The sequence below is a fragment of the Malaclemys terrapin genome, chromosome 14 (assembly GCF_027887155.1).
Source record: "Malaclemys terrapin pileata isolate rMalTer1 chromosome 14, rMalTer1.hap1, whole genome shotgun sequence".
Taxonomy (NCBI): Eukaryota; Metazoa; Chordata; order Testudines; family Emydidae; genus Malaclemys; species Malaclemys terrapin.
This window is the reverse complement of record NC_071518.1, coordinates 4,745,308-4,771,623: the sequence shown is the minus strand read 5'-3', so window position 1 is coordinate 4,771,623 and position 26,316 is coordinate 4,745,308. Positions and strand designations below refer to the sequence as shown.

Here is a 26,316-nt window from a genome sequence, read left to right as displayed (position 1 = left end):
AGATAAATCAGTATGATACAGTTCAGTTGATTTCAGAGTGTCCACTTGGGTTTGTCTCAGTTTAACTAAAACAATTTAAAAACATGGAAAATTGGTGCAACTTAGTACCTAGACAAGGCTTCAGATTCTAAGAAGCTCTTGATGCTTGCAGGATTTCCAGTCTTCCCTGGAACACGAGAATTAATACCCTCCCTATCCTTTCTTAGGCATAGGAAGGTCCACAGTGCGTATCACACTGGTATGTTCCCAGTTGCCCCGGGACACACATTCCCAGTAACTTTGGAGTTGCTGGCTTTGATTTTACTGTGAAAGAGTCTGTGGTTTTCATGATGACTTGACTCTCTTAAGCATCTGTCCTTCTGTGCCTTGCAGGATGATGATCTGGAGGAGGGAGAAGTTAAAGATCCCAGTGATAGGAAAGTGAGGCCGCGTCCCACCTGCCGATTCTTCATGAAAGGTAACAATATACTGCAGCAGAGGGAGTGAATCGAGCTCTCTGTGGCTTCTCTGGTTCAGTTGTGCAAGTGTTAGACTACCAGTCCCATGAGGCACGCTGTCCCAGACAGCACTCAGATCACCTTTCTTTTCCATGGTGGCCAAGTGCTGATTTTACACAGGGCCAACATGCAAAATATGTAACAATTGTTCTGTCTTAAGTGCAGAATGCCTCAAATAAAGGATGACTTACTGCACCTTGAAATAAAAATCTCTTCAGATGTCCTCTTAATAATCAAATATTGCTTCCAATGTTTTAAAAATATTACATTGTACAAATTAGAGATGGAAAATACTCATTCGTTCTTGTCTAGTTCATGCCCTGTCAGGGCAGAATTCCCTGCAGCCCAATATCCAGGTTACTGCTATAAATCCCAAACAATAGGATTCCACTTCTTCCTTTGAGAGACATTTATTGAAATATCTTTTATTGAAGACAAGGCTAGAAATAATGTTGCATTTCCCTGTAAATGTTAACTTGGTGTGTCATGTTCCTTTCCTCTCAGCTCCAACAGAGATCTGCTCGGTATTGCATTTGGTGAATAGCGTCTGCCTTTTCTACCAAGCAATGCGTTGCACGTAAATATGCTGTTCTGAAATGCAGAACATTTTTAGAAACTGTTTATAAAGAGTTCCCAAGAGGCACAGTGTTAAAGGCAGACGTAGCATCAGGGCTGATTGATTAGGTGAGGAATGGTTGTGTCCCTTTTAACACAGAACACTGGATTCAGACTGAGTAGGCTACTAGCGTAGTCTAGGAAGAGAAACTTTTCCCCTCAGTATAGAAAATCAAAAATGTGAGACCTATTGAAATCTGATACAATATAATCTGGATTAATGAAGTTTTAGGTCTTTATGGTCTTCATGATAACAGATCATAATGGCAGAGTCCTCACTGAAGGTGATGACACTAAATGCCGATGGAGGGATTACTGTGACAATCTGTATGCCTCATCAGAGCCACTTAAAATACAGGGCCCTGAAAGGAGAGTGAGGAGCGGGAGCCATTAATCCTGCAACAGGAAGTGGTGTGTGCTATTATATATATATTTAAAAAAAGCCTGGTAAAACACTGGGGGCAGATAACGTATCAGCAGAATTGTTAAAAGCGATTGATGACCACATATTGATGTAATGTCGAAAATTTGTAGTGATGTATGGATGATTAGAAACTGACCAGATGACTGGACGAATGAAATCCTTCTGCCTGTATCAGATAAAGGAGACATAACAGAGTGTAGTAACAATCATATTATCTCCCCATTGTCGCACTTGAGTGAAATCATAGAAACTGAAACCACCATAACAAGCCGGTTTCAGAGAGGGAAGAGGCACATGTGATCAGATCACAAGCATCACATATAAAATGATAGGGATAGGGTCTAAATTAGATGGGGTCTAAATTCCCACTCAAGAAAGAGATCTTGGAGTCATTGTGAATAGTTCTCTGAAAACATCTACTCAATGTGCAGGGGCAGTCACAAAAGCTAACAGTGTTGGGAATCATTAAGAAAGGGATAGATAATAAAACAGAAAATATCATATTGCCTATATAAATCCATGGTATGCCCACATCTTGAATACGGAGTGCAGATGTGGTTGCTCCATCTCAAAAAAGATATTAGAATTGGAAAAGGTTCAGAAAAGGGCAACAAAAAGGAGCAGCTTCCTTATGAGGAGTGATTAATAAGACTGGGACTTTTCAGCTTGGAAAATAGACCACTAAGGGGAGATATGAGGTCTATAAAATCATGACTGGTGTGGAAAAAGTAAATAAGGAAGTGTTACATCCTCTCATACCACAATAAGTAGGGGTCACCAGATGAAATTAATAGGCAGCAAGTTTAAAACAAAAGGAAATATTTTTTAATACAACGCACAGTTTGTGGAACTCTTTGCCAGAAGACGTTGTGAAGGCCAAGACTATAACAGGATTCAAAAAGAACTAGATAAGTTCATGGAGGATAGGTCCATCAGTGGCTATTAGCCAGGATGGCAGGAATGGTGTCCCTCGCCTCTGTTTGCCAGAAGCTGGGACTGGATGACATGGGATGGATCACTTGATGATTACCTGTTCTGTTCATTCCCTCTGGGGCACCAGGCATTGGCCGCTGTCAGAAGACAGGATACAGGGCTAGATGGACCTTTGGTCTGACCAAGTATGGCCATTCTTACATTCTTATCCATTATATCATTAAAAAATGCAAGGAGTTTAATCACCTATTGATCATGTGTTTCATTGACTACTCAAAAGCGTTGATACCTTCTGACATGACTGTCTTTGGAGGATACTGGCAGACATGGGGATTCCAAAACATCTCAATGAACTCATTGCAAGTCTCCACTGTCAATAACAGACCACAGTGCGAAGGTGATAGTGACTGGTTTTCCACTGCGTGAGACAAGGGCATATTCTGTCCCCAAGCCTTTTCAACATGTATGCAGAATTAGTTACAAGACATGCCCTGGAAGGTTTTGACAAAAGTGGAAGGAGCTGGGATTTCATTAGCAGACACCTCTTAACCAGTCTGAGATAGCTGATGACACAATGCTCTTTGCTACAGCCACTAAGGGAAAGCAACAGATGTCGGAGTCTGTTGTACTATGGACTATCCCTGAATGAAGTGAAAATGAAATGCATGCACATTGACATCATTAACAAAAACAGACTACCCGGACAGTACGATTACATCGAGTTGTAGAGGCGGTCGAGTAAATTATCTGGACTCATACATACCAACCAAGGAGCCTGTTCCAAAGAAATCAGAACATGACTAGGAATGGCTCCTCAAGTAATGGCCTCCCTTACAAAAGTTTGAAAACCCGGTGGCATCTCAACATGTACAAAGGTTCGATTGGCGAACAGCTTAATTTTTTCCATAATGACTTATGGATGTGAATTGTGGGAAACTAATGCTGCTGACGAGAAGAAAATTCAAGCCTTTGAGATATGGTGCTGTCAAAACCTCGTGCATATCTCTTGGATGGGAAAACTAAGACACATGCATATGTTAGAAATATTATTGGAGACTAGCAGACCCTGCTGTCGGAAATCAATAGGCACAAACTTATGCACGTTGGTCCCATCAGGCACAGAAATGGAACTAACCTCAAAAGTGGCAGGTCGTCATAGTAGAGGACGACCAGCGAGTAGATGGATAAATAATTTGTGGCAGATCAATTGGAGGTCAGCTGCTGAGTGTTCAAAGCTAGCTAGAGATCGAAGGCGTCCAAAAATTCTGCTACAATGTCACCAATATTCAGACATGGATAAATGGATTTTACTTACTTAGGTCTTTATGGACTGGGATTAAAGAGGAGTGCTATTGAGTGAAAAAACATATTTTTAAGAAACAAATTTTCTTGCCTTTGTTACACACAACACCTGAGATTAGTAAAACAAAGGTTTAAAAACTAACTTGTTTGTGCTTTCTGCTTGCTTTTTGCATTTTCTCCATCTTGACCATTGGAAATAAACTAACCAGTTTCACTTTCAAGGTCTCATATGCTAGCACGTTATTGCAAAGACTGCGGAGAATGTTTAAAAACTAAAATCTGTTTCTATGGAATTTCTTCAAAAGATGTGGAGACTTGGTTTTGTAAAGCTTTGTTTATAACAGAATTTAATATGGACCGTATTAGACTGAGTTCCTTCAACTTCCCCTTAAAGTTGCGTTCACCCAAATGCTTTTGTTTTAGTAGAAATGGTAAATGAAATAAACTAACTAAAATAAAGCTAGAAAGGGCGGAGTGGGAAGACTTGCTTTCACTGCTATGTTGAACGAAGAATACACAGGGATTTGTTTGGGATTTTTCCAAGAGCTGAGCATTAAGTGTAGCTCACCTGTGTTGTTGAATGGCTTCCTGTGTCTGTTTGTTTCCTGTCATGAGTTTGGTAGTGTTATCGCAGGAAGGGGTGTGTTCCTCTGTTTGAACCAGGTGAGTTTTCTCTGGGTGGGGTTGTTTGTCCTTTATTCTTAGTGTTGTTTAATCAGATTACAATAATTCTATGATGCATTGGGATGTAATCACCAGGCCCTTATCTCAGTGTGTGAAAATTCAGATTGAATCACGTCAAGCTCTTTTGCCAAAGATACATTCCTTTGATTTCAGCTTTGTTTGGGTGACCTTGATTTCCTCTGTCTTCCCCTGTACAGGAGATCTATAGAAATATTGCTGTCTAGGAGCCAAGCTAAAAGCATCATTGTGGGACCGCCGATGCTCCAATTCTGGTCTCTGGTCTCTCTGAGGAATTAATTGCAAAGTGTCATGTCATGTGGCCACATCAGTCCATTTTGATAAATATAACTGATTCTGTGAAATAATGTGTGTTTATACCCATCCTAGTGGAACCCGTAATTCGTAGCCATTCGACCACATGCCCAAGAGCCTCCTCTTGCACTTGACATATTTCAATAAGAAATAAAAAATGGTCTGTGTAGATTCTTAATAGTCCCAGCATTCAACTTTCAAACCCTTTATACATTTACTGGAAATTAGGGCTGTCGATTAATCACAGTTAACTCACGCAATTAACTCAAAAAAATTAATCATGATTAATCGCAGTTTTAATTGCACTGTTAAACAATAGAATACCAATTTAAATTTATTAAATATTTTGGATGTTTTTTTCTACTTTTTTATATATATTGTATTCTGTGTTGTAATAGAAATCAAAGTGTATATTTTTATTACAAATATTTGCACTGTAAAAATGATAAAAGAAATAGTAGTTTTCAATTCACCTCAATAAAGTACTGTAGTACAATCTCTTTGTCGTGAAAGTGTACCTTACAAATGTAGATATATTTTTTTGTTACATAACTGCACTCAAAAACAAAACAAGGTAAAACTTCAGAGCCTACAAGTCCACTCAGTCCTATTTCTTGTTCAGCCAGTCGTTAAAACAAACAAGTTTGTTTACATTTACAGGAGATAATGCTGCCCGCTTCTTGTTTAGAATGTCACCTGAAAGTGAGAACAGATGTTCACATGGCACTTTTGTAGCCGGCAATGCAAGGTATTTACGTGCCAAATATGCTAAACATTCGTATGCCCCTTTGAGCTTTGGCCACCATTCTAGAGGACATGTTTCCATGCTGATGCCGCTTGTTCAAAAAAAAAAAATGTATTAAATTTTGTGACTAAACTGCTTGGGGGGAGAATTGTACATCCCCTGCTCTATTTTACCTGCATTCTGCCGTATATTTCATTTTATAGCAGTCTCAGATGATGATCCAGAACATGTTGTTTGTTTTAAGAACACTTTCACTGCAGATTTGCCAAAACACAAAGAAGGTACCAATATGAGATTTCTAAAGATAGCTACAGCACTCAACCCAAGGTTTAAGAATTTAAAATGCCTTCCAAAATCTGAGAGGGATAAGGTAGGGAGCATGCTTCCAGAAGTCTTAAAAGAGCAACACTCCGCTCCAGAAACTACAGAACCCGAATCACCAAAAAGGAAAATCAACCTTCTGCTGGTGGCATGACTCAAATAATGAACATGAACATGCATCAGTCCGCTCTGCTTTGGATTGTTATCGAGCAGAACCCATCATTAGCATGGATGCATATCCCCTGGAATGGTGCCTGAACTATGAAGGGACATGTGAATCTTTAGCACATCTGGCACATAAATATCTTGTGATGCCGGCTACAATAGTGCCATGAGAACGCCAGTTCTCACTTTCAGGTGACATAAACAAGAAGTGGGCAGCATTATCTCCTGCAAATGTAAACAAACTTGTTTGAGCGATCGATTGAACAAAAAGTAGGACTGGGTGAACTTGCAGGCTCTAAAATTTTACACTGTTTTATTTATGAATGCAGTTTCTTTTGTACATAATTCTACATTTGTAAGTTCAACTTTCATGCTAAAGAAATTGCACGACAGTACCTGTGTTAGGTGAATTGAAAAATACTATTTCTTTTGTTTTTTTACAGTGCAAATACTTGTAATCAAAAATAAATATAAAGTGAGCACTGTACACTTTGTATTTTGTGTTGTAATTAAATCAGTAGAAAATGTAGAAAACATCCAAAATATTTAAATAAATGGTATTCTATTATTGTTTAACAGTGCGATTAATCACAATTTTTTAAATCGCTTGACAGCCCTACTAGAAATATACTATCCTTTCTTAATGAGTGAAGTCAGTTTTATAAAGTTCCTGAAGGGGGCACACTAACCCTCTTAGAAAACATGACAGTACCAAATGCCTCAGGTTAACTTACTCAGTGTTCTCTTTGATCGCATATATAAGCTCACAGTTAACTTAGTGTCTTGGCAATGGACAGCCTTGGAGACTGAATGCCCCTTTGGCACAGAATTGATACAACACAGGCAGTGTCAATGTAACTTTCCTTTGTGTGTTGTCCTGCCAATGTGTCTCCACCTTGACTTGAAGGGACCACCTTTAGGGATGAGAAGGTGGTTAAATTTGTGTGTCCCATTAACGTTTCATCGCTAATGCTGAGACTGCCAATCAAGGTTGCAGTTATAGTGGTGGTTGTGCGTCACAGACACCTGTCAGGATCTCTACTGAAGGTCCATCAAATGATTTTGTGTGAGCAGCTAAAAGGAAAAGCAAGTTCTGTTGCCTACTAATCTGAGCTAAATTCAGACCAGGAACTAGGCCATATCCATATTGCATTACAAACACCTGAGTTCCCCATGGGTACGATAACTTCAGCTAACCCACTGCAGCATCATAGGTGGACTTTCAGAGGAGCTGATATTAAATTTTGTCTCTGGACCCCTGAGAATGTTTCTCCTGCTCCTGTGCAGAATCAGCTATTAGAGGAGTTTGAGTTATATTTTTCCTCCCCGCCATTGGCCTGTATATGTAACTCAGACTGATGCCTTTAAACTTCCTGCCGGGTTATTTAGTTTTGAGCTATAAAAGTTCCTAACTATGCTTTAAGCACTTTGTACTTATAAAAGTGCACACAAAACTCTCTGGATCACTACCTACATAGACAGCCCTCCCACCCTACCAGAGTAAGTGTCTCAGGTTTTCGCTCACCCCTGATCCCAACTGAATTCATCTCTCAGGGAAAGCCCAGGCAAAAAGGCTTTGACAGGTGCCCTGAAAGTAAGTGACTGTGAACCAAGGTGGGAAGCAGAAAGGTCATGTCTCTGAAAATCTGAGATGTTCTCTCCTGGAAGATTTCAGGTAGTTCTGGAGCTGAACAAGATACCAGAGCTTCCAGGTGTTTGACTGTTCTGTGCAGCGTTTGAATGAGATTTCTGTGCTTTTTCACAGGTCACTGTACTTGGGGAATGAACTGTAGGTTTATCCATCCTGGTGTGAACGACAAAGGGAACTACTCCTTGATCTCCAAACCAGACCCTTTCTCACCCAATGGTGCTCCTCCCATTGGCCCTCACCCACTGATGCCAGCAAACCCTTGGGTATGAAAACATCGCTTTGCATTTGCGGCTTCTGTGTTTTTTGCTTGTTTAGATCTGCAAATACATTGCAGGCGATGACGGATGTGTTAAATTTGGGCCGTTAACTTAGCAAAATCAAATGTTCTTGTGGGATGCATACATTTTAAGAAGGCGCTTTTCACAACCTCTAGTAAATGGCAATAACTTTTCAAGTGTGCCCTGCTGATGTTTCACCTGGATATTCACAAAGCACAATTTTCCAACTAGTTCTAATATCAGCCTGTGTCTTTTTCCCTTTCCTTCTCATTTTCCTAACAGGGTGCGCCTGTAGTTGATGAAATTTTGCCCCCACCCCCTCCAGACCCTCCAACAGAAAGTGCCTGGGAGAGAGGACTCCGGCATGCTAAAGAGGTAAAGGATTCTTTAAGAACTACAATAACTTCTTTCGCTCAAAGTCAGCCTATGGGTATCATTGGTGCCAGAAGGACAATATAGTCAAAGCCTCTGGGAATGACTTTCAGTCTCTCAGTGGTCTCTCCTCTCTGCTCGGTGGAGACAGTTAAGAAGAATCTGAGGGCGTAGCCGCTACTTTCGGTCTGATTTGTAAGATGTTTCCGTGACACTAACCTTGAACCTTTTGGTGGGATATGTAACTTTATCCTTTTTTCTTTGGGGGAGTCTGTTTTGTGTGTTTAACCAACAGTCACCTTCGTGTGGTATAACATAGCAATACTCTGGTCAAGAAGAGCTGGTTTCCAGCTCTTTCTCCCATCAGCATTAGCCAGTGGAGATCGCTCCCGAGCAGGGCCCAGGACACCGGAGTCAACCCGCCAATACAGCAGAACTGTTTTCAAGCTGGTACAGTGTGCTATCGCCTCTCTGCTGTTTCCTGTGGTGCTGCCAGGGTGAACCCCGTTTTGTTCAGCTAGGAAGCTGTGGGTTTAACTTTCTTGAGAGCCTTTTAGTGATCCCACAAATTTGGCTGTCTGATTCATCTTTGTGAGCTAACAGGATAGTTGTTTCAAGTAGATATCCAAACCCTAACTGTTCGTGAGAATTGTATAGGAGAGGGACAGGTTAATTAAGAAGCAGGTCCCTCACTAGGGCTGATGTGCCATTAGTAAGCTGAACTTTGCCCTCCATGCCTCAAACTTGTTGCTTCCTTAAGCCTTTTATTGTGCCTTGTGACAGGTATTAAAAAAGGCGACAATGAGAAAAGAACAAGAGCCTGATTTTGAGGAGAAGCGGTTTACCGTGACCATTGGAGAAGATGAACGTGAATTCGACAAAGAAAATGAATTTTTCCGGGACTGGAATTATCGCATCACTAGAGATGTCCGAGATCCAGCGTAAGATGTGGCTTTGTGCTTGCATCCTTGCTTTTTGGAGTGGATAGTAATCCCCCCATGTCTGTTTGCAGTTAACCTTTGGCTCCAATTGTGTAGAAATACACAGCCCTTTGAAGATTAGCCACCTTTATGTAACAACATCAGAAGCACGCCAGCAAAACCCATAGGCTCTACTATTACTTGACATGCCTCAGCTTGGTCCTAGTCCAAAACTAGTTTTCCTTCTATGCTTTTTTAGCTTTATTTCTTCCGAGTACTTTGCTCTTGTTTCTTCAGAGCCTAGTATGCCAATTTGATTGTCTAGTTGCGTTTTGAATTTGTCATCTTAGTTTGGGCTAGTGATTTGTGTTCCTTTGGTATTTGCACAACTCAAACATACACTAAAAAGTTTAATATCATGTGTGTCCACACACCAATACCCTGCATCATCAGAGCAGCAGTAACATCATCTTGACTGGGTTAATGCTTACACTGTAAGTCTAAGGCAGTGGTTCCCAAACTGGGGTTCATGAACCCCTGGGGGTTCACAGAATGTTACAGTGGGTTCTCGGGGGGAAAATTCCCTAGTGGTAGACAGAGCTGTCCCTAGGGACCCCGGGCAGCACGGGGCCAGCAGCCAGGAGACCCTGGACTTCCCAGAGCTAAGCAAGCGTATCTATCACACTGAGGAGATTTAAACTCCAAGACTCCTAAGAAATGGAAAGGGAGTGGATATGTTTTGCTGTTTTTAAAATTAACGAGGCAGCTAGGATTGTTTTCAAAATGATTATGAAGAACAAGTTTAAGCTTTGTTGTAACGTGCGTTGTTTGCCTGGACTGCTCAAGACCTGAATGCTTGTGTAGGAGGAACTCTTTGAGTTGGCTTCTTAAATCCCTTCATGCTGTTTCACATCTGATACTGCTTGATGAAACATAGGAGCCTTGTCTTATAACAGACTTATTCAAAGTGATACAAGCTACGAAAGTGAGATCTTGGAAAAGTGTTGCCGTTTTCATCATGTAATTCAAATATTGTAATGATAAATAATAATTAATTATAAATTGTGTGTAATAAGCATGTTATAAATACAAATGTTATATTTCTAAGATCACTACTTTTATAATTTATACTCGGGCAAAGGAGAAAATCCCTGGAAATATTCATTTGTAGGAGGGGGTTTCCAAGACTTGACATTTTAGTGAAAGGGGTTCACACGTTGTTAAAATTTGGGAAGCACTGGTCTAAGGGCAGCAATCATAGTTGGCATGGCACTAGATTAGCCTCTGACATCTTAGCCAGCCCTTGATTAATCATTTGATAGGTCACCAACCAGAAGACTTAACCTACATGCAGTCAGGATTTGCAGAGGGGGAAGATTTTAGGCAATGGGAAATGTTTGAAACATCAAACCTGCGGGATTTTTGTGAGGTAAAACTAAGTGGGAGTGATGGAAGCATCAGTCAGCACCCTGCTTTGGGGACTGGAAGCAGTTCACAGCTCTCCAGTGTGGCTGGCTGGCTGTAGACTCCAGCAGGCAATATGACACCAATCACTCTTAGGAGTTGGTTTTCTGTTTGTTTGTTTTTTTAAGTCATATGGGCTAGAAAATCATTTAAAAAAATTAACGCATAAGTTCTGTAGGAACCAAAGAGTAAGCCCTGGTGTGCGCACACACACACACGCTCACACTCTTATACGGTGAGCATGAGAGAGTGTATTTGCCAAGCCTTGGTCCCAGCTAGTTTGACTGTGGAGGAAATGAAAACATAAGAGGGGCAAATGAAACTGGTTGGTTGTTAGGCGCAGATTTGCCCTGGAATTAAACATAATTCCTTTTCCACATTTTCACTATGAGAGGGACCATGCACCCAATTCTGCAGGTAGTTGCAGAACAGTAACTCCCTATATACAGTAAAAGCTAACATCAGTCATTCGGTAACCTGGTTTTATTTGATTCTCACCTTAGCATATCTGCGATGTTCCTTAAGTGGCATGTGACCAGGATTCATCACCAAATTTTGGTCCACTGGTTGGATCGTTAGCTTCCCTGGCCTGGGACTGGTACTGATGGGGAGCACAACATGAACACTGATCCATGCCCCCCTATCTGATTCTGAAAAACTTTCATATGTAACCAGTACATGTCCCTAATATTATTAACAGGTTAACTACAATGCAGGTATTGCAGATTCTTAAATATCTAAATAGACAAAGCCTGGATGGATAATTTCAGCCTGGGTTTTAACATTGTGTAAAACCTATCTTCTTAAATCTACAAGTATTCAGGTGGTTATTTTACAGTATTGCAGTAGTACTCAGCAGAGACCCCATCAAGATCAGTGTCCCATTTTGCTAGCCACTTGTACTCTCCTTAAACATCATCAGTTTAACATTTTACTTGTGTGCAGCAGAGTTGAACAGAATTTATAAAACTAGTATGAATTGAGTCCTGAAAAAGTGATCATCCAGTTCATTCAGGAACAGTTCTGTGTAACCAGATTGATATAGGAAATAACATTTTCTCCTTAGCAAGCTTTGTATGTTGAGCCATTAAATTTAAGTTGGAAAATGTCAGCAATTTTTAAGCCCTTAAATCATTGCAAGAGCCAAGTAACATAGCGCAGTAAATCCTAACTATTGAATTTTTAGATCATCATGTTGATAGCGTGATTGTTTTGTGACATTCAAAGATGGCTAAATAGTTCATGATTTTTTTTCCCTCTTTTTAAAAAATTATAGGGAGGTGGACGTCAAAGAAAATGTTAACTATGGGTAAGTCATTTTTTTCTGATTTCAATGCTGTACCAACATTTTCTGTGAGAAAATGACAATGTTCCCTTAATTTTCTTCTGTTTCGCTTTTTCAAATTTCTTAGGCTACAGACAATTGTCACAAGGTTGGCTGCAGCTGATCAATTGATTGTATATATTTTCATTTTTGGATGCTGCCACTTGTTGGTAGCAGATTATAAAATTTGAAGTTATGTCCTTAATTTTATAAATACACCTAGAAGGCAAAACAGTGGTGTATGTGTCTATAAATACAAATTTACATAAATACCTTACAGGGAAGGGAGTGGAGAACATTGGGGTGGGGCTGGGTTGAAAAGTCAATTTCTCCCTTGATGTAGTTTAAAATACCTTTCTGTTTTTGTTCCTGAAAACCATGAGTCACTGAACCTGTTCTCTGCTAGCGGTGCAAGAATCTAGAACTGAATTCAGTACCTGGTACCTGTAATTTGGAGCTGTATTATAAGTTTGGGGGCGGGGGAGGGATAGCTCAGTGGTTTGAGCATTGGCCTGCTAAACCCGGGCTTGTGAGCTCAATCCTTGAGGGGGCCACTTAGGGATCGGGGACAAAATCAGTACTTGGTCCTGCTAGTGAAGGCAGGGGGCTGGACTCGATGACCTTTCAGGGTCCCTTCCAGTTCTATGAGATAGGTATCTCGCTCGCTCTCTATATATATTGTGACAAAGTTCCTCCTCTATCTTGGTGGGTCCTGCACTTATTGGCGGATTTTCTTGCCTCAGAGATTCACCATGTGGGTTGGGGAACAGCCCAGAGACCTTCCCCTTTGGGAGAACCCACAGTCCAGGTCAATTGGGAGGTTTGGGGGGAACCCGGGCCCACCCTCTACTCCGGGTTCCAGCCCAGGGCCCTGTGGACTGCAGCTGTCTATAGTGCCTCCTGTAACAGCTACAACTCCCTGGGCTACTTCCCCATGGCCTCCTCCAAACACCTTCCTTATTCTCACCACAGGACCTTCCTCCTGGTGTCTGATAACGCTTGTGCTCCTCAGTCCTCCAGCAGCACACCCTCTCACTCTCAGCTCCTTGCACCTCTTGCTCCCAGCTCCTCACACTCGCACCACAAACTGAAGTGAGCTCCTTTTAAAACCCAGGTGCCCTGATTAGCCTGCCTTAATTGATTCTAGCAGCAGCTTCTTAATTGGCTCTAGGTGTCCTAATTAGCCTGCCTGCCTTAACTGGTTCTAGCAGGTTCCTGATTCCTCTAGTGCAGCCCCTGCTCTGGTCACTCAGGGAACAGAAAACTACTCATCCAGTGACCAGTATATTTGCCCTCTACCAGACTCCTGTACCCCACTGATCTGGGTCTGTCACAAAATATATATGTCATCAGCATCTTTAAAGTGGAAATCTTAAGCTATGTAGAAGTGTTGAAATAAATATATATAATAACTTGGCTCCCAGGATAGCTCTCAGATCTCACTCTGCCCTAGCTTTTTGGCCACTTATATTCTACCGAGGCGTGTCAATGGTGATGGTGGTGTTACCCTTCCTATCTTTCAGTACGGGCTACTGAACTGAGTATGGGATTGGAAGACAGAGCTCTTGATTTCTAATCTTGGCTTTGCCACTGACCCCTGTGGCCTTGGAAGTTACTTGAACCCTTCCGCCGGGGGGGAATTCGGCACTAAAAAATTTAATTCGATGCATAATATTTTAAAATTCTGCATATCTTATTTGCCAAAATAACACAATATAATCACGTCAGTTTCAATTATTTTTGTAATTTATTGCAAAATATCTGTCAGCATGTACGTCTGTAACAGCAAAAAAGATTCAAGAAATATTTTTTGACAAATAGATTCCTTGCTAGGCATATTATAACAGAACTTTTAGTAGTAATTCATTTAAAGTACAATACAGAACTGCATTTCCTGCACCCCCCAGAAGCAGTGCAAAGGCTGGGGGGGAGTCGGGGTAACGGAGAAGTTGAGGGAGAGGGAAGTAATTGCTGTGCCGGAGTCTGGGAGTGAACCTGGAGGGTTGTTGGGTGTGGCTGGGAAAAGTATGGAAACGGGTTTTTTTCCGCAGGGGGGAGGAGGAGGAATTGTTAGGGAATTGGGGAGCCTCCCCCATGCTGACCCCTAGCCTCTCCCATTCAGTCAGGCACATCTGCCACATCCCCATGCACTCCCACTCAGCCACTCCTCTCCCCTCTTTTACTCTGTGACCGTGCACCCCCACTCCTGTTCAGTCCCTGTCACCCCACTAGCTCCTGTGCCCCTACCCCAATCTGTCTCCCCCACACCCTTCTGAACTCCAGTCTATATGACCCCCAGCAGCCCCATGTGCCCTGTGCTGTCCGTCTCTCCCCCCGCAATATCCCTTGCCTCCTCATCTAGCCTCGCGGACAGGGTACCGTGAGGAAAGCAGCCTCTCTTCCTCTCTCTCCATGGCTGGCTGCTCTGGCCCTGAGTCAGCTGCCCTCTTCTGGTGCAACAGCAATCCCTGGTATGTGAAAGGTGTAATTGCAGCACCTCCCCGGCAGAATGTGTTTTCTGAAAAGAAAAAAGAATTTGCTGGGGAACATGAATTCTGCATGTACACAGTGGCGCAGAATCCCCCCCAGAGTAAAATAAACTCTGTACCCATTTTCTCATCTCTAAAATGAGTATAATACTTGCTACCTGCCATCTGATTTGCAAGGATTAGTTATTATTGGGTACATGCCATAAAGATACCAGATAGTATTAGTAAAGCTGTTCTAACAGAGGAAGCTTTGCATACTAGAGGACTGGTGGCTTTTAGACTCTTCGCCCCATAAGAAAAGTGTCTGCATGTGGCATATTTTTCTCTCACTAGAAAGCTCTGCCAACATGCTTGTTCCTGGTACATTCACAAATGTCATATACACATCACCTCTGCGGACGCAGCAGTAGGAGACTCCAGGGTCTCTCCTATTTTCCATGTCCATGGGTAACCTCCCGTGGTGGGAGTTGCCCGTGTACTGGGGAGAAAATATGCTAAACTCTAAATGGGTGGGGGGGGAATCGTGCTCTGTTACACCACCATAAATATATACAAAGTAGCCTCTGTAGAAATCAAATGAAGTTACTCTAGATTCACCCCAGTTGAACTGAGAGCAGAATTTGACCTGTAGAGTTATGTATGTTTGAGTAAATGCTTTTCTAAGTTTTGTTTTATTGTAATATTTAGAGGCTTTCTGAACCTCTCCCCAGATACATATAAGTGAACCATTTTATACAGTAATAAATCTCTGAATATTTTCCCCTGTCAATATGCTTAGCATTTTCATTTATAAATGCAACCATTTTCCTAATGTGCAAATGATATTTACCTGTTTAATCTTCTCCCCTTTCTCAATATAGGCTTGATTCCTATACAGATCCCTATTACGATTATGAAATAGAACGGTTCTGGCGTGGTGGGCAATATGAAAACTTTAGGGTGCAATACACAGACCCAGACCCATATCGTAACTACCGAGTAAGTAAGGTAACATGCACCCTTTCCTAAGCTTTGCACTCTCTCTTCCTCCAGGTACTTCACATACGTTTGTTTTCAATTACCATATAGGACGTATGTTGGCATTAGATTTTTTTTCTCTTTTGGCAGACTGTGTAGACGAGTCTTTTCCTTAATCTCTAAAACGATTCAATCATTCATTATTTATTTAAGTTCTGGTAATGTGCAGAGCACTGAACAAGACAAATATACTGGCCCTGGCCTACTGAGTTCACACTCTGTCTTTTAGATAAGGCAGAACTTAGTGGCACAACCCAGCTGAAGGAGTTAGTTTGGTATCCTTCGTCACTTACATCTGGGGGTGGAGAAGGCATTTGACAGATGGGGGTAGTGTTTGGGGGCCTTGCAAAGAAGTGAGTCTAAAGGAGGGATTTGAATGAAGACCAGTCTGCATGAGCATTGTCCGCTGGGACAGAAAGAGACGGATGGATATGGGCGTGTGTATTATGTACACAAGTAGACTCTCACCAGGATGAATGGGTATTTAAGAAACGTAATACCCATTGCTATAATTGGGCGTTGCTTACAGTGGTCACTTTGCATTGAGATGAGGGAGGCAGCAGCTTTGACTGGTCTGCCGCTAGAATCCAGGGGGAATCTCCTTGTTACATTGTTGCACCCGACTTGCTTGTAGAATGAAAGGTCAGAGTGTTTTCATTGAAAACATTCTTATTTCCGTTCCGTATTCCAAAGGCTATATTGGCACCTGTTGCCAGGTCACAGACTGCGGTGCCTTGGGACACGTTGGTAGTGAGAACTAATTTTGCCCGACGCTAAGATTTTCAGCTGTATCTGTTATACAAAATAACGGCAATAGCTGTTTTTTTCCCTGTAAACTCAAATAACACTTTTCTAATCTGAACATCACGGAAGTCTTAAAGTGGCAAGTCCTCAGTGCAATTTTTGGTGCTATATCATCCGATTTTTTTTTTTTTATATTCTGCTCATTTGCAAAATTTAGGAATTGCTGATGGGTCAAAGTAGCAACGTGAGGCAGTGTGATCTTCTACCTAAGATAGGTGAACAGCCACATACACATTACTTTCTTCTCAAGGGAAGCCTTCTAGATAATGGACCATGTTCATCATTGATGGCTCTGTTGCCTTTAGTGAAGTTAGATGAACCTGATGCTGTGTTTTAGGTCTTTATACAGGTCCTAAGTAATTCTGAAACATTACGGCAAACAAACTCCAATTGTCCCCCTGATGCCCTGCTGTAACTTTGGCGAGCTAGTATAATTGTTTCCAATTTGAGACTTTAAAACCTCACACTTTCGTTAGTGAGGAGATGTAACCATGGAAGTGATGTAAAAGTGTCTTTTTTTGTTTGTTTTGTTTATACAAGGAAAGAGAGAGAGAACGGGAAAGGGAAAGAGAGAACCGACAGCGGGAGCGGGAACGGGAACGAGAGAGAGAACGGGAGCGGGAGCGACGACAGAGAGAGAGAGAACGAGAGAGGGAACGGGAGCGTGACAAGGAACGCCAGCGAAGGAAAGAAGAGTGGGAGAGAGAGAGGGAGCGAGTGAAAAGAGATGAAAAGGACAGACAACACAGAGACCGGGACAGAGATCGAGACCGGGACAGAGAGAGGGAACGTGAAAAGGAAAAAGAAAAACCAAAACCTAGGTCACCGCAGCCGCCAAGGTATGTGCTCCTTTATTGATGCTTGGTTTTGTTTGGTACTGGTTTAACTGTGGATTAACCAGAGCTGCACCAAACAGGGAGAGGGGATGTATGCTCTTCGGATCTCTATTGTCTGCTGCCCTAAGTAGGAAAAGCAGTAGTTCCAAGGGATGTGCACTAACCATAGGGAATATGCTTTGCCAGCCAGTAAATGGAGCTAAAGCAACATCAGATTAGAGCTTCAAGGGCATTCACCATTGCAGGCTGTACATAGAGAAGAGAACTTCTGGGTGGAAGTGTTCAAGGTGTCTTTGGTACGTACCTGGGAGGAGTCTAGACTGTGTAGAGCTGTGGAGTCCAGAGCCACGGTAACGGAGTTTAATGTGCCTCTCAGAAGTCTAGCTGGCTGAGCACAGGACATGGAAGCATTGACATCGGCTCCTTCTGTGGCCTTGGCAAATGACTCTTGGCAAGAATCCAGGATGGATTGGGCATTTTTAAAAATAACAAAAATATCCAGCGTTCTAGAAGGGGATTGGAAGGCATGTAAAGCCTCAATTTTCAGGGATTAAGCCAATCGCTGTTATGAATTAGGATAAGTTTTCCCGGCGGGGAGGAGGGCTGTTTACTCTGATCTGCCAGTTGCAGGGTTTCTTGCACCTTCCTCTGAAACCTCTAGTGCTAGCTACAGTCAGAGACAGAGTACTAGATCCTGCATGGGAATTCCTATGTTCCTGTTTCCCAATCCGTCAACTACATTACTGCCTACACTAACTCACAAGTGGGTTTGGATTAACTATAAAGCACTATGTAAATATTAGAGCTGATCGGGGGGGAAAATGGAATTTTCGTCCCTTGGGAAATTCTGATATTGCAACACCTGTTTTCATCCTATGTCAGGGAAAAAATAAAATATCAAAACCGTTTGCAAAATTAAAAGTTCAATAAAACTTCAATTCAGAAATGTTGAAATATTTGGGAAATGGGTGGGAGATGTAGTCAAGGAGCAAGGCTCATGGGGGAAATGGATGCCTGAGGGACCCAGAGCTGCATCTCTTGCGATGCACTGCGGTCTCTCCCATCTCTCCGGGTGACTGAGCCACAATGGTGCCTCAGTCCTAGAGACTGCAGTGCATCATGGGAGAGTTAGTCCATCTGAGGAGCTGGGCCTCTAGGGGTGAATAGAGACCATGAGTGACCCAGAACTACATCTCCCACGTAGTACTGCTGTGATTCAAGTAGGTGCAGAGATTAATGTCGACCCAACCCAAAATGAAACACTTTTAGGTTTTCCTGATAGAAAATTTTGATGTATTTTTAAATGAAATCCCATTTTCCAACAGGAAAACACTATATTAAGAATCTTTCTACTATCCCTAATAAATACTAAGTGTTCAAGTGTCTTATCAATATGGTTATATTAATATAAAAAACTGCAGTTAAAACACAGATGTTAGAAGTATTGAATATAAATATGCAGTTTAATTACCTCAGTGGCCACTTGTTCATCTTAGGCTGCTTGTTCACATTCGCGCTAGGTCCGTGCTGGCAAAGATCTTGTCATCTATAATTGTTTGACTCATGATGCAAGTTGATTACCTCTCTTCTAAAATGCCAGTGTTGGTCTTGTTTGTCATGACTGATCTAATGACTGTGCCCTCGGGCACAGATGTGAGACTACAGGCTGAATGGCGCCATGGAGACTAAACTACCTTCTGTGGCGCTAGAGGTAGTTCTGCCCCAAATCAGGAGGAGGACAGCATGTAGAAACTTTCACCACTGCTGCCCAAGGACTTGCTGGGGATAACGATGGCACTCTTCACCAACCTTAAATTCAATTAACCGCCTCGTCCTCAAAACCGTTCATGGATCTGAATAGTGGACACTATCACCATAGCAGGAAGCTTAGGCTCATCGTCTTGTGGTACTCTTCGTGATCTTTACACACCTTATGGATTTGATTTTTCCCAGTGAACAACCTCTCATGGTTCACAGTGATCTGTGAACTACATATTGACTCTCTAAACCAGATTTCTTCCAGATAGGTCTGTATCTGATAACTAAAGAAATACAACAGGGGAAGCTGTGGGTGTTCCTGGCCTTATTTTCATCTGATACAAAGCACACAGATCCAAAGGGTTCCAATAATCTGATTGCTTTTGGCTCAATATCTGCTATTTCTAGGAACTGTTGATTGACAAATCTACTTGTTCAGACCCACTCCTGTCTCAGCCAGTAATTACAAGAAATACATAGATAAAGGTCAAGCAAAGCTTCTACCAGAAGTTATGGGGAAAACCAAACAGGAACTTGTGTTGGCTTCATTTGTAGGTTGGTTTAAAACCAAAACCAAATCACCTCCCCAAATGCTAGAAATGAAGTGGTGGTTGTGCTGTTTACATGGTTGCACATAGTCTAGATGTAAAATTTAAGGCTTTAAAAGCTGACTAAACCCTCAAATGAAGGGTGATCACTGTTTTACAAGGTGACGTATTTGGAGTGAAGCAATAGGACTATTTAACAGTAAGCTGGTGGCTGAGAATCTCTCTCTCTTGTTTCCAATGCTCCAATTGAAGACTCCTGCATGTTAGAAGTACTCTTATGTAAGCAGTCAAATCCCCAGTTTCTGCTGTTCGGACTCTACTCTTGAGCCACTAGCTCTGTTACATTTACGAGGGTTTGGGTTTATTGGCAGTAGAAAGAGAGAGGCAGGAAACCAAATAAAATAAAGGGAGCTGCAGTTTAAATCCTAGGGATTGTTTAAACAGGAGATTACTGCTCGGCAAGCCAGTGTGTGACTACAGCACACTAGCTTGCGGTGCAGTAACATCCCATGTGGACATTGCTACAGTGTACTGCTGTTTGCAACACACATTTAAAGTGTGGTTCTAATCTAAAACGTGAGCATATTTATATAAATGTGCTCAATTTACACATTTTTGCCAGCCCTTTAAACTCTACCTGGCGTCTCGTGATACTGCCCCAATAAGAATTCACCAACTCCCTACCTCCATTACATACAAATAACTCAGCGCTATTTGTAGAACTGATTTCTAATTTTACCCTTCTATGAATAAACCATTTACAAAGTTTAATATGTAACATCTTAGCAATTGCTTCATCTTTAACCTGAATGCCTCTCCCTCATAGGGGAAGTTATTCTGTGCTCTTAGTTTATTTATAGACTCTTGTGCTTTCCCTAATGTGTTAAATCACAACCTGTGGGCAATTCCAGCCTCTTTCCTAGGTCTTGGCTGCTGATATTCAGTGCCTCCCTCTGTCACGTGGCTTTTTGATGTTGAAGACTATTGGAGTTCCAGGCTTGTATGAAATTCCTCATGCAGGCAATCATCAGGTAGCACTCTGGCAGGTGCTGCAGAAGTGAAGCCGGACATTGCATAATAAACAGATTCCCATATCCAGCTGGAACATGAATAATTCTCCTTGGCTCATTAGTGACTAAAGAGCTCTGAAAGCCCAGTTCCACAGAGACCATGCCAGAAAGCATGATGTAACTATTGAAATAGTAAGGATCTTTGCCATAGATGTACCAAGGACAACTATAATTACTAGTAAATGGCATTCAGTGCGTTAACACAGGAGTTTCCCTAAAGGAAGCTAATAGAACAGAAACTATGACCAGCAGAATGTAAGATGGAAATTGAGAGGGATGGAAGAGGATTTGAAGATCAAACAGCCAGAAATGTAAAAACAAATATGACACTTCAAGTATATTGGAGTCTGGTGCAGTTCCCCCCTGGCAGTAAAGGGAGTAGTTGAGAATGGAGATGCTGCTGAGAATCGTTACATCAGTCTTCACCACCAGGGATAGTTATAACCCTTTTTCTAAACTGGAGAGTAAAAGCAAATATTGAATGATGTCCTCTTAGAGTCCAAGGCACCAGAAGGGGCCATTGTGATCATCCAGTCTGATCTCCTGTACAGCACAGGTCAGAGAACTGCCCCAAAATAATTCCTAGAGCAGAGCAATTAGATATTTTTCTAAAATTGATTTAAAAGTTGCCACTGATGGAGAATCTGCCATGACCATTGGTAAATTGTTCCAGTCGTTAATAATTCCCACCATTAAAATATTTACACCTTATTTCCAGTCTGAATTTGTCTAGCTTCAACTTCCAGCCATTGGATCATGTTATACCTTTCTCTGCTAGATGAAATAACCCATTATTAAAATATTTGTTCCCCATGTAGGTACTTGTAGATTGTAATCAAGACACCCCTTAAGCTTTTCTTTGTTTAGCTAAATAGATAGACTTAAGGAGCTTAATCACGATAAGGCAGGTTTTCTAATGCTTTAATCATTCTCATGGCTCTTCTCTGAAACCTCTCCAATTTATCAACGTCCTTCTTGAATTGTGGACCCCAGAACTGGACACAGGATTCCAGCAGCAGTCACCCCGGTGCCAAATACAGAGGCAAAATAACCTCTCTGCTCCTCCTCAAGATTCCCCTTTTTATGCATCCAAAGATTGCCGTAGCTCTTTTGGCCACAGCGTGTCACTCTGGGACTCATATTCAGCTGATTATCCACCACAACTCCCAAATCTTTATCAGAGTCACTGCTTCTCAGGATGGAGTCCCCCATCCTGTAAGCATGGCCTGCATTCTCTGTTCCCAGATGTAGACATTTACGTTTAACTGTATTAAAACATATACTGTTTGACTGAGCCAATCTTACCAAGCAATCCAGATCATGCTGTACCAGTGACCTGTCCTCTTCATTGTTTACCAGTCCTCCAGTTTGTGTTATCTGCAAACTAGAGCAGTGGTGATTTTGTTTTCTTCCAGCTCGTTAATATAAATGTTAAATAGCGTAGGGCCAAGAACCAATCCCTGAGGGACCCCAGTAGAAATGCCTGTTCATGGAGTAGTGATTCTCCATTTACAATTACATTTTGAGACCAATCAGTTAGCCAACTTTTAATCCATGTAATGTGTGTCATGTTCATTTTGTCTTTCTATTTTTTTAATTAAAATGTCATCCACTACCAAGTCAAATGGCTTACGGAAGTATCATCTTTGTTACCTTTATCAACCAAACTTGCAATCTCATAAAAAAAATCAAGTTAGTTTGACAAAATACATTTTCCATAATCCATGTTGACTGGCATTAATTATATTACCCTTCTTTAATTCTTTATTAATCAAGTCCCATATCAGCTGCTCCATTATCTTTCCCGGGATCAACATCAGGCTGACAGGCCTATAATTATACAGGCTTATCCCATTCACTCTTCTAAATGATTAGCTTTCTTCCAGTCTTCTGGAATGTCTCCCGATTCCAGACTTACTGAAAATCAACATTAACAGTCCAGAAAGCTCCCGAGCCAGCTCTTTTAAAACTCTTGGATGCAAGTTATCTGGACCTGCTGATTTTAAAATGTTTAACTTTTGTAGCTGCTGTTTAACATCCTACTGAGATACTAGTGGACTGGAAAGAGTGTCGTCATATATGACATGACTGTATCATCTGTTTTTTCCAAATACAGAACAGAAATATTTATTGAACACTTCTGCCTTTTCTGCATGATGATAATTCTGCCATTTCCATCTAGTAATGACCCAATACCATTGTCAGGATTCTTTTAGTTCCTAGCATCTTTAAAAACTCCTTATTGTCCTTAATTCTTCTGGCCATAGATTTCTCCTGGTGTCCTTTTGCTTCTCGTATCAATTTTCTCAATACTGCAGGGCCAAAAATTAAGTCCTCCACCCAGCTTCCCACACCACCCCCTCCAAAAAAAATCCGAGTTTTTTCAGTATCAATTATCACCCCCCAAAAATACATTTATGGAAATCTTGAGCTAGTTTGTGATCCGAGATGAAAATACCTTGTATCGTGAAGGTTACTCTCTCTGGTGGGTGCATTAGAGAATAGTATAACTTTCAGAGTTTAGAACCAACCAGTGCAGTTGCATCTGGTCACCCGCAGTGTGCAAACCGGAAAGTGTTAGAATAGGGCTGATCCCAGAAGGGAGTGGTTCAAAATAAGACAATGCAAACTGAGCGTGATTCAGGACTGAGACATATGCCGTTGCAACCTGTCAGAGCTGGCATTCAGCCAGAAGGATTCATAATTTTCAGTGCTCCTCGATCAGTGTCATCTTTCCTAATAGGTCTTGGTTAACCAACTGTACTGCTGTTTGATTTCAATTGCTTTTGTGGCCTTTCTGGGTAGATACTGTGTATTATAACAGCTGGCATTATCTCAGAAATGCAGCACAATATTTTATTGTAGTCCGTAACAGGATTTCATCCTAATATACAAAATTGTATGACGGGCTGCTGTTTGCATCTAACATTCCTTTTTGTTTTGTGAGTAATCTTAGCTGCCGTGTTAAAGTACTGCTAGATTAAAAACTTCTAACCACTCCATTTTAAAAATCTCACATTTTTGACAAATGTAGAATATTAATGATAATTTATAAAATGTTTTCTTGTTACTATTTGTTTTCTCTGACACTTTATATTTTAGCCTAGGCAGGGAAGACCGGCTAGTCAGTGTCAGTTTTATTAAGTCTGTCTCACGGTCAAGTTCATGCACTAGCACACTGCTGCAATTTTGCTGCAGAGAAATGGTTTTTTAGAATTAATGAAACTTTTTAAAAGATTTTAGTGAAAACGCTTCCATTGACTGTAGCTTTTGTTAACGTTTAGCATCCCTGTAAAGCCTTCCTACTTGTGCAGGCTTGTCCACCACTTTCACAATAAAAACAAAAGATTTTTGTGAACATAAGCTGGGATCAGCAAGTAGCTTGTGTGACTTGAATGTGGACCTTAGGGAGTACATTCTTCTCGTAGTAGCTGTTCAAAGCTGGAATTACTAGAAAAAATGTGTGCCGCTCTGATAAAATTACTGTAAAGAATGAGGCAGAGTGACTAGACACTTTCACTTGTACCCCCACAACAGAGAAGGCTGTAGCTCTAACGTGTCAAATACCCAGCCCGCATGACAGGTCCCGTTTCCTAGATATATTTATGCCAGTCTCGGTGACAGATTCAGATTCTGCAGAATGAAAGCATCAGCTTTATTGAATTTTAAAGTTTGTCCTTTGTGGGTTTGAAGAAAAGCTTCCAAACATGATGGACATAGTTCTGTCTTGGCCTGAAATGCTCCAAGAAATGCAAGCTGTCCCCATCCGTTTCAGTGGCACATTAACATTTATAATTGATGGCACTGCAAGGACCAGACTTTCACACTTGCACCCGAACTGGGTAATTGCACATGCAAATCACCAAATTTGAAGTCATTAATCTCCCATAGCACACTAAGAGACTTAAAAGTCTGGTAATAAACATATATACAGAGCTTAATTTTATATATTTTTTTATATTAAGTTACTAAACCTTAATGGCTGTTCAAACAAACACTTCCAAACAGTCCTTGGTTTTTATTTCCTGCTGTAAAATTTCATTGTACATTGCTGGAGAATGAGTGCTGATGTCAATGCCACTTTAAAAGTTTACTTTCCTGCTAGAAAATAATTCTTTTCAAATAATAAAGGTGAAGTTTCCTCTTTAAAAAATGAAAATGTAGGTACACTTCAGAACAATAGCCTTGAAGTTGCATTGACATCACTCGGTATTGTGTGATAAGATTGCATTACCTGTGGTAGACTGATGTCATGTGTGGGGGAGGGGAAGGAAGCACTTTCTCTAAGGTTATTTTCCTGGACATAGACTATGCAAATTACTATAAGCATTTCTAAATACACTGGGAGGAGAACTTGGGGCATGAGGTCAGACTTCCTCTTTTAATTTCCTCATGGATGAAATGACAAAGTCCTAGCAGTGGATTGTTCGATAGCTGCAGATTAAGCTGTGTGCAGTGGTGATCTACAGCATGACTGCATTTCCAGCATAGTTAGCTTTACTCCTTGTTCTTTCCCTGGCAAAGACAAGCTCGGCCCGATTCCTTTTCTTGATCACCACAATTTGAAATGCCAAATTAATGTCTCTTCCGGTTTCTACAACTGACATCTACTCACTTTAGGGATTAGTTGAAATTAGAGATGGGAAAGACCTATTAAGACATCTGGTTCTAGTCCATACTCCAGACAGTGCAGGATTGTTCCCTATTGTTATTTAGCTCTCTGAATGCAGTTGGGCGGTGAACTCCAAACAGATGAGACTGACTGCTACTTAGGTTCACAAATGCTCCACAAAACCAATGATATACCTGAGAGATGTCAATGATTTTTTCATCCTCTGAACCAACGACCTAAACTCCCTCATAGATTCCCACCACAGATTCAACGACCACCACCCCTCCATTCAACTCTCTCTGGAACACTGCCACACCAGCACCAACTTCCTGAATATCGCGATCCACTTCAACGATGGAACTCTACAGACAACTACATACAAGAAACCCATGATCACCACATCTGCTTTCGTAGATCCAGTAACTACCCTAAACACACCAAGAAATCGGTTATCTACAGCCAGGCACTCCAAGGAGAAAGTCCGAGATACACCTTAACACACTCAAAACCGCCTTCACCAAACAGGGACACTCCACCAGAGAAGTTGATCGCATCATGCAACAGGCCACCCAAATATCCCAAGAGAACATGCTTCAATTCAGAAATAAAACCTCCTCCAGCCGCACACCTGTAGTCGTCACTTACCCCCCCACCCACACACACTGGAACCCATACGGGGTATCATCAAACTACTTCAACCCATACTCGATGAAGACCCCATCCTGAAAGAAATTTTCCCTTAGCCCCCTCTTCTGGCCTTCAAACAAGCCCCCAACCTCTCCAAGCTCATCATCACAAGCAAGCTCCCCAGACCAGGACGCACCAACTCTAAGTACCACCAGACACTGCCAGAACAACAGATGCAAAACCTGCAGGCATATCTCCACTGCTACAGTGATCAACACACACACACACACACACACACACACAGAACACCTTTCAAGATCTGTGAGTCCTGCACATACCTATCCCAACTTGTGGTGTACCTCATCCAATGCCCTAAATGCCCCAATAGCAACTAGGTGGGTGAAACCAGACAATCACTATGCACTCAATTGAACTCGGACTGAAAAATGATAAGACACAAACACCATATCACCCCCGAGGCTTGGTTTACGCTACCAACTTATGTCAGTATAACTACCTCGCTCAGGGGCATGGAAAATCCACACCCT

At 41.6% G+C, this 26,316-nt stretch overlaps 1 protein-coding gene across 4 annotated transcripts in view; it reads left to right on the top strand.

Moving 5' to 3' along the window:
- Positions 1-26,316, top strand: part of ZC3H18 (zinc finger CCCH-type containing 18) — a 61,677-nt gene that overhangs the window by 14,350 nt on the left and 21,011 nt on the right. For all 4 annotated transcript variants that reach the window (XM_054049146.1, XM_054049145.1, XM_054049143.1 and 1 more), the window contains exons 3-9: positions 373-457; positions 7,764-7,912; positions 8,210-8,302; positions 9,083-9,240; positions 11,960-11,992; positions 15,357-15,474; positions 16,858-17,156. In XM_054049146.1, the coding sequence (XP_053905121.1) occupies positions 373-457; positions 7,764-7,912; positions 8,210-8,302; positions 9,083-9,240; positions 11,960-11,992; positions 15,357-15,474; positions 16,858-17,156 (935 nt within the window). The remainder of the gene's footprint in view (positions 1-372; positions 458-7,763; positions 7,913-8,209; positions 8,303-9,082; positions 9,241-11,959; positions 11,993-15,356; positions 15,475-16,857; positions 17,157-26,316) is intronic.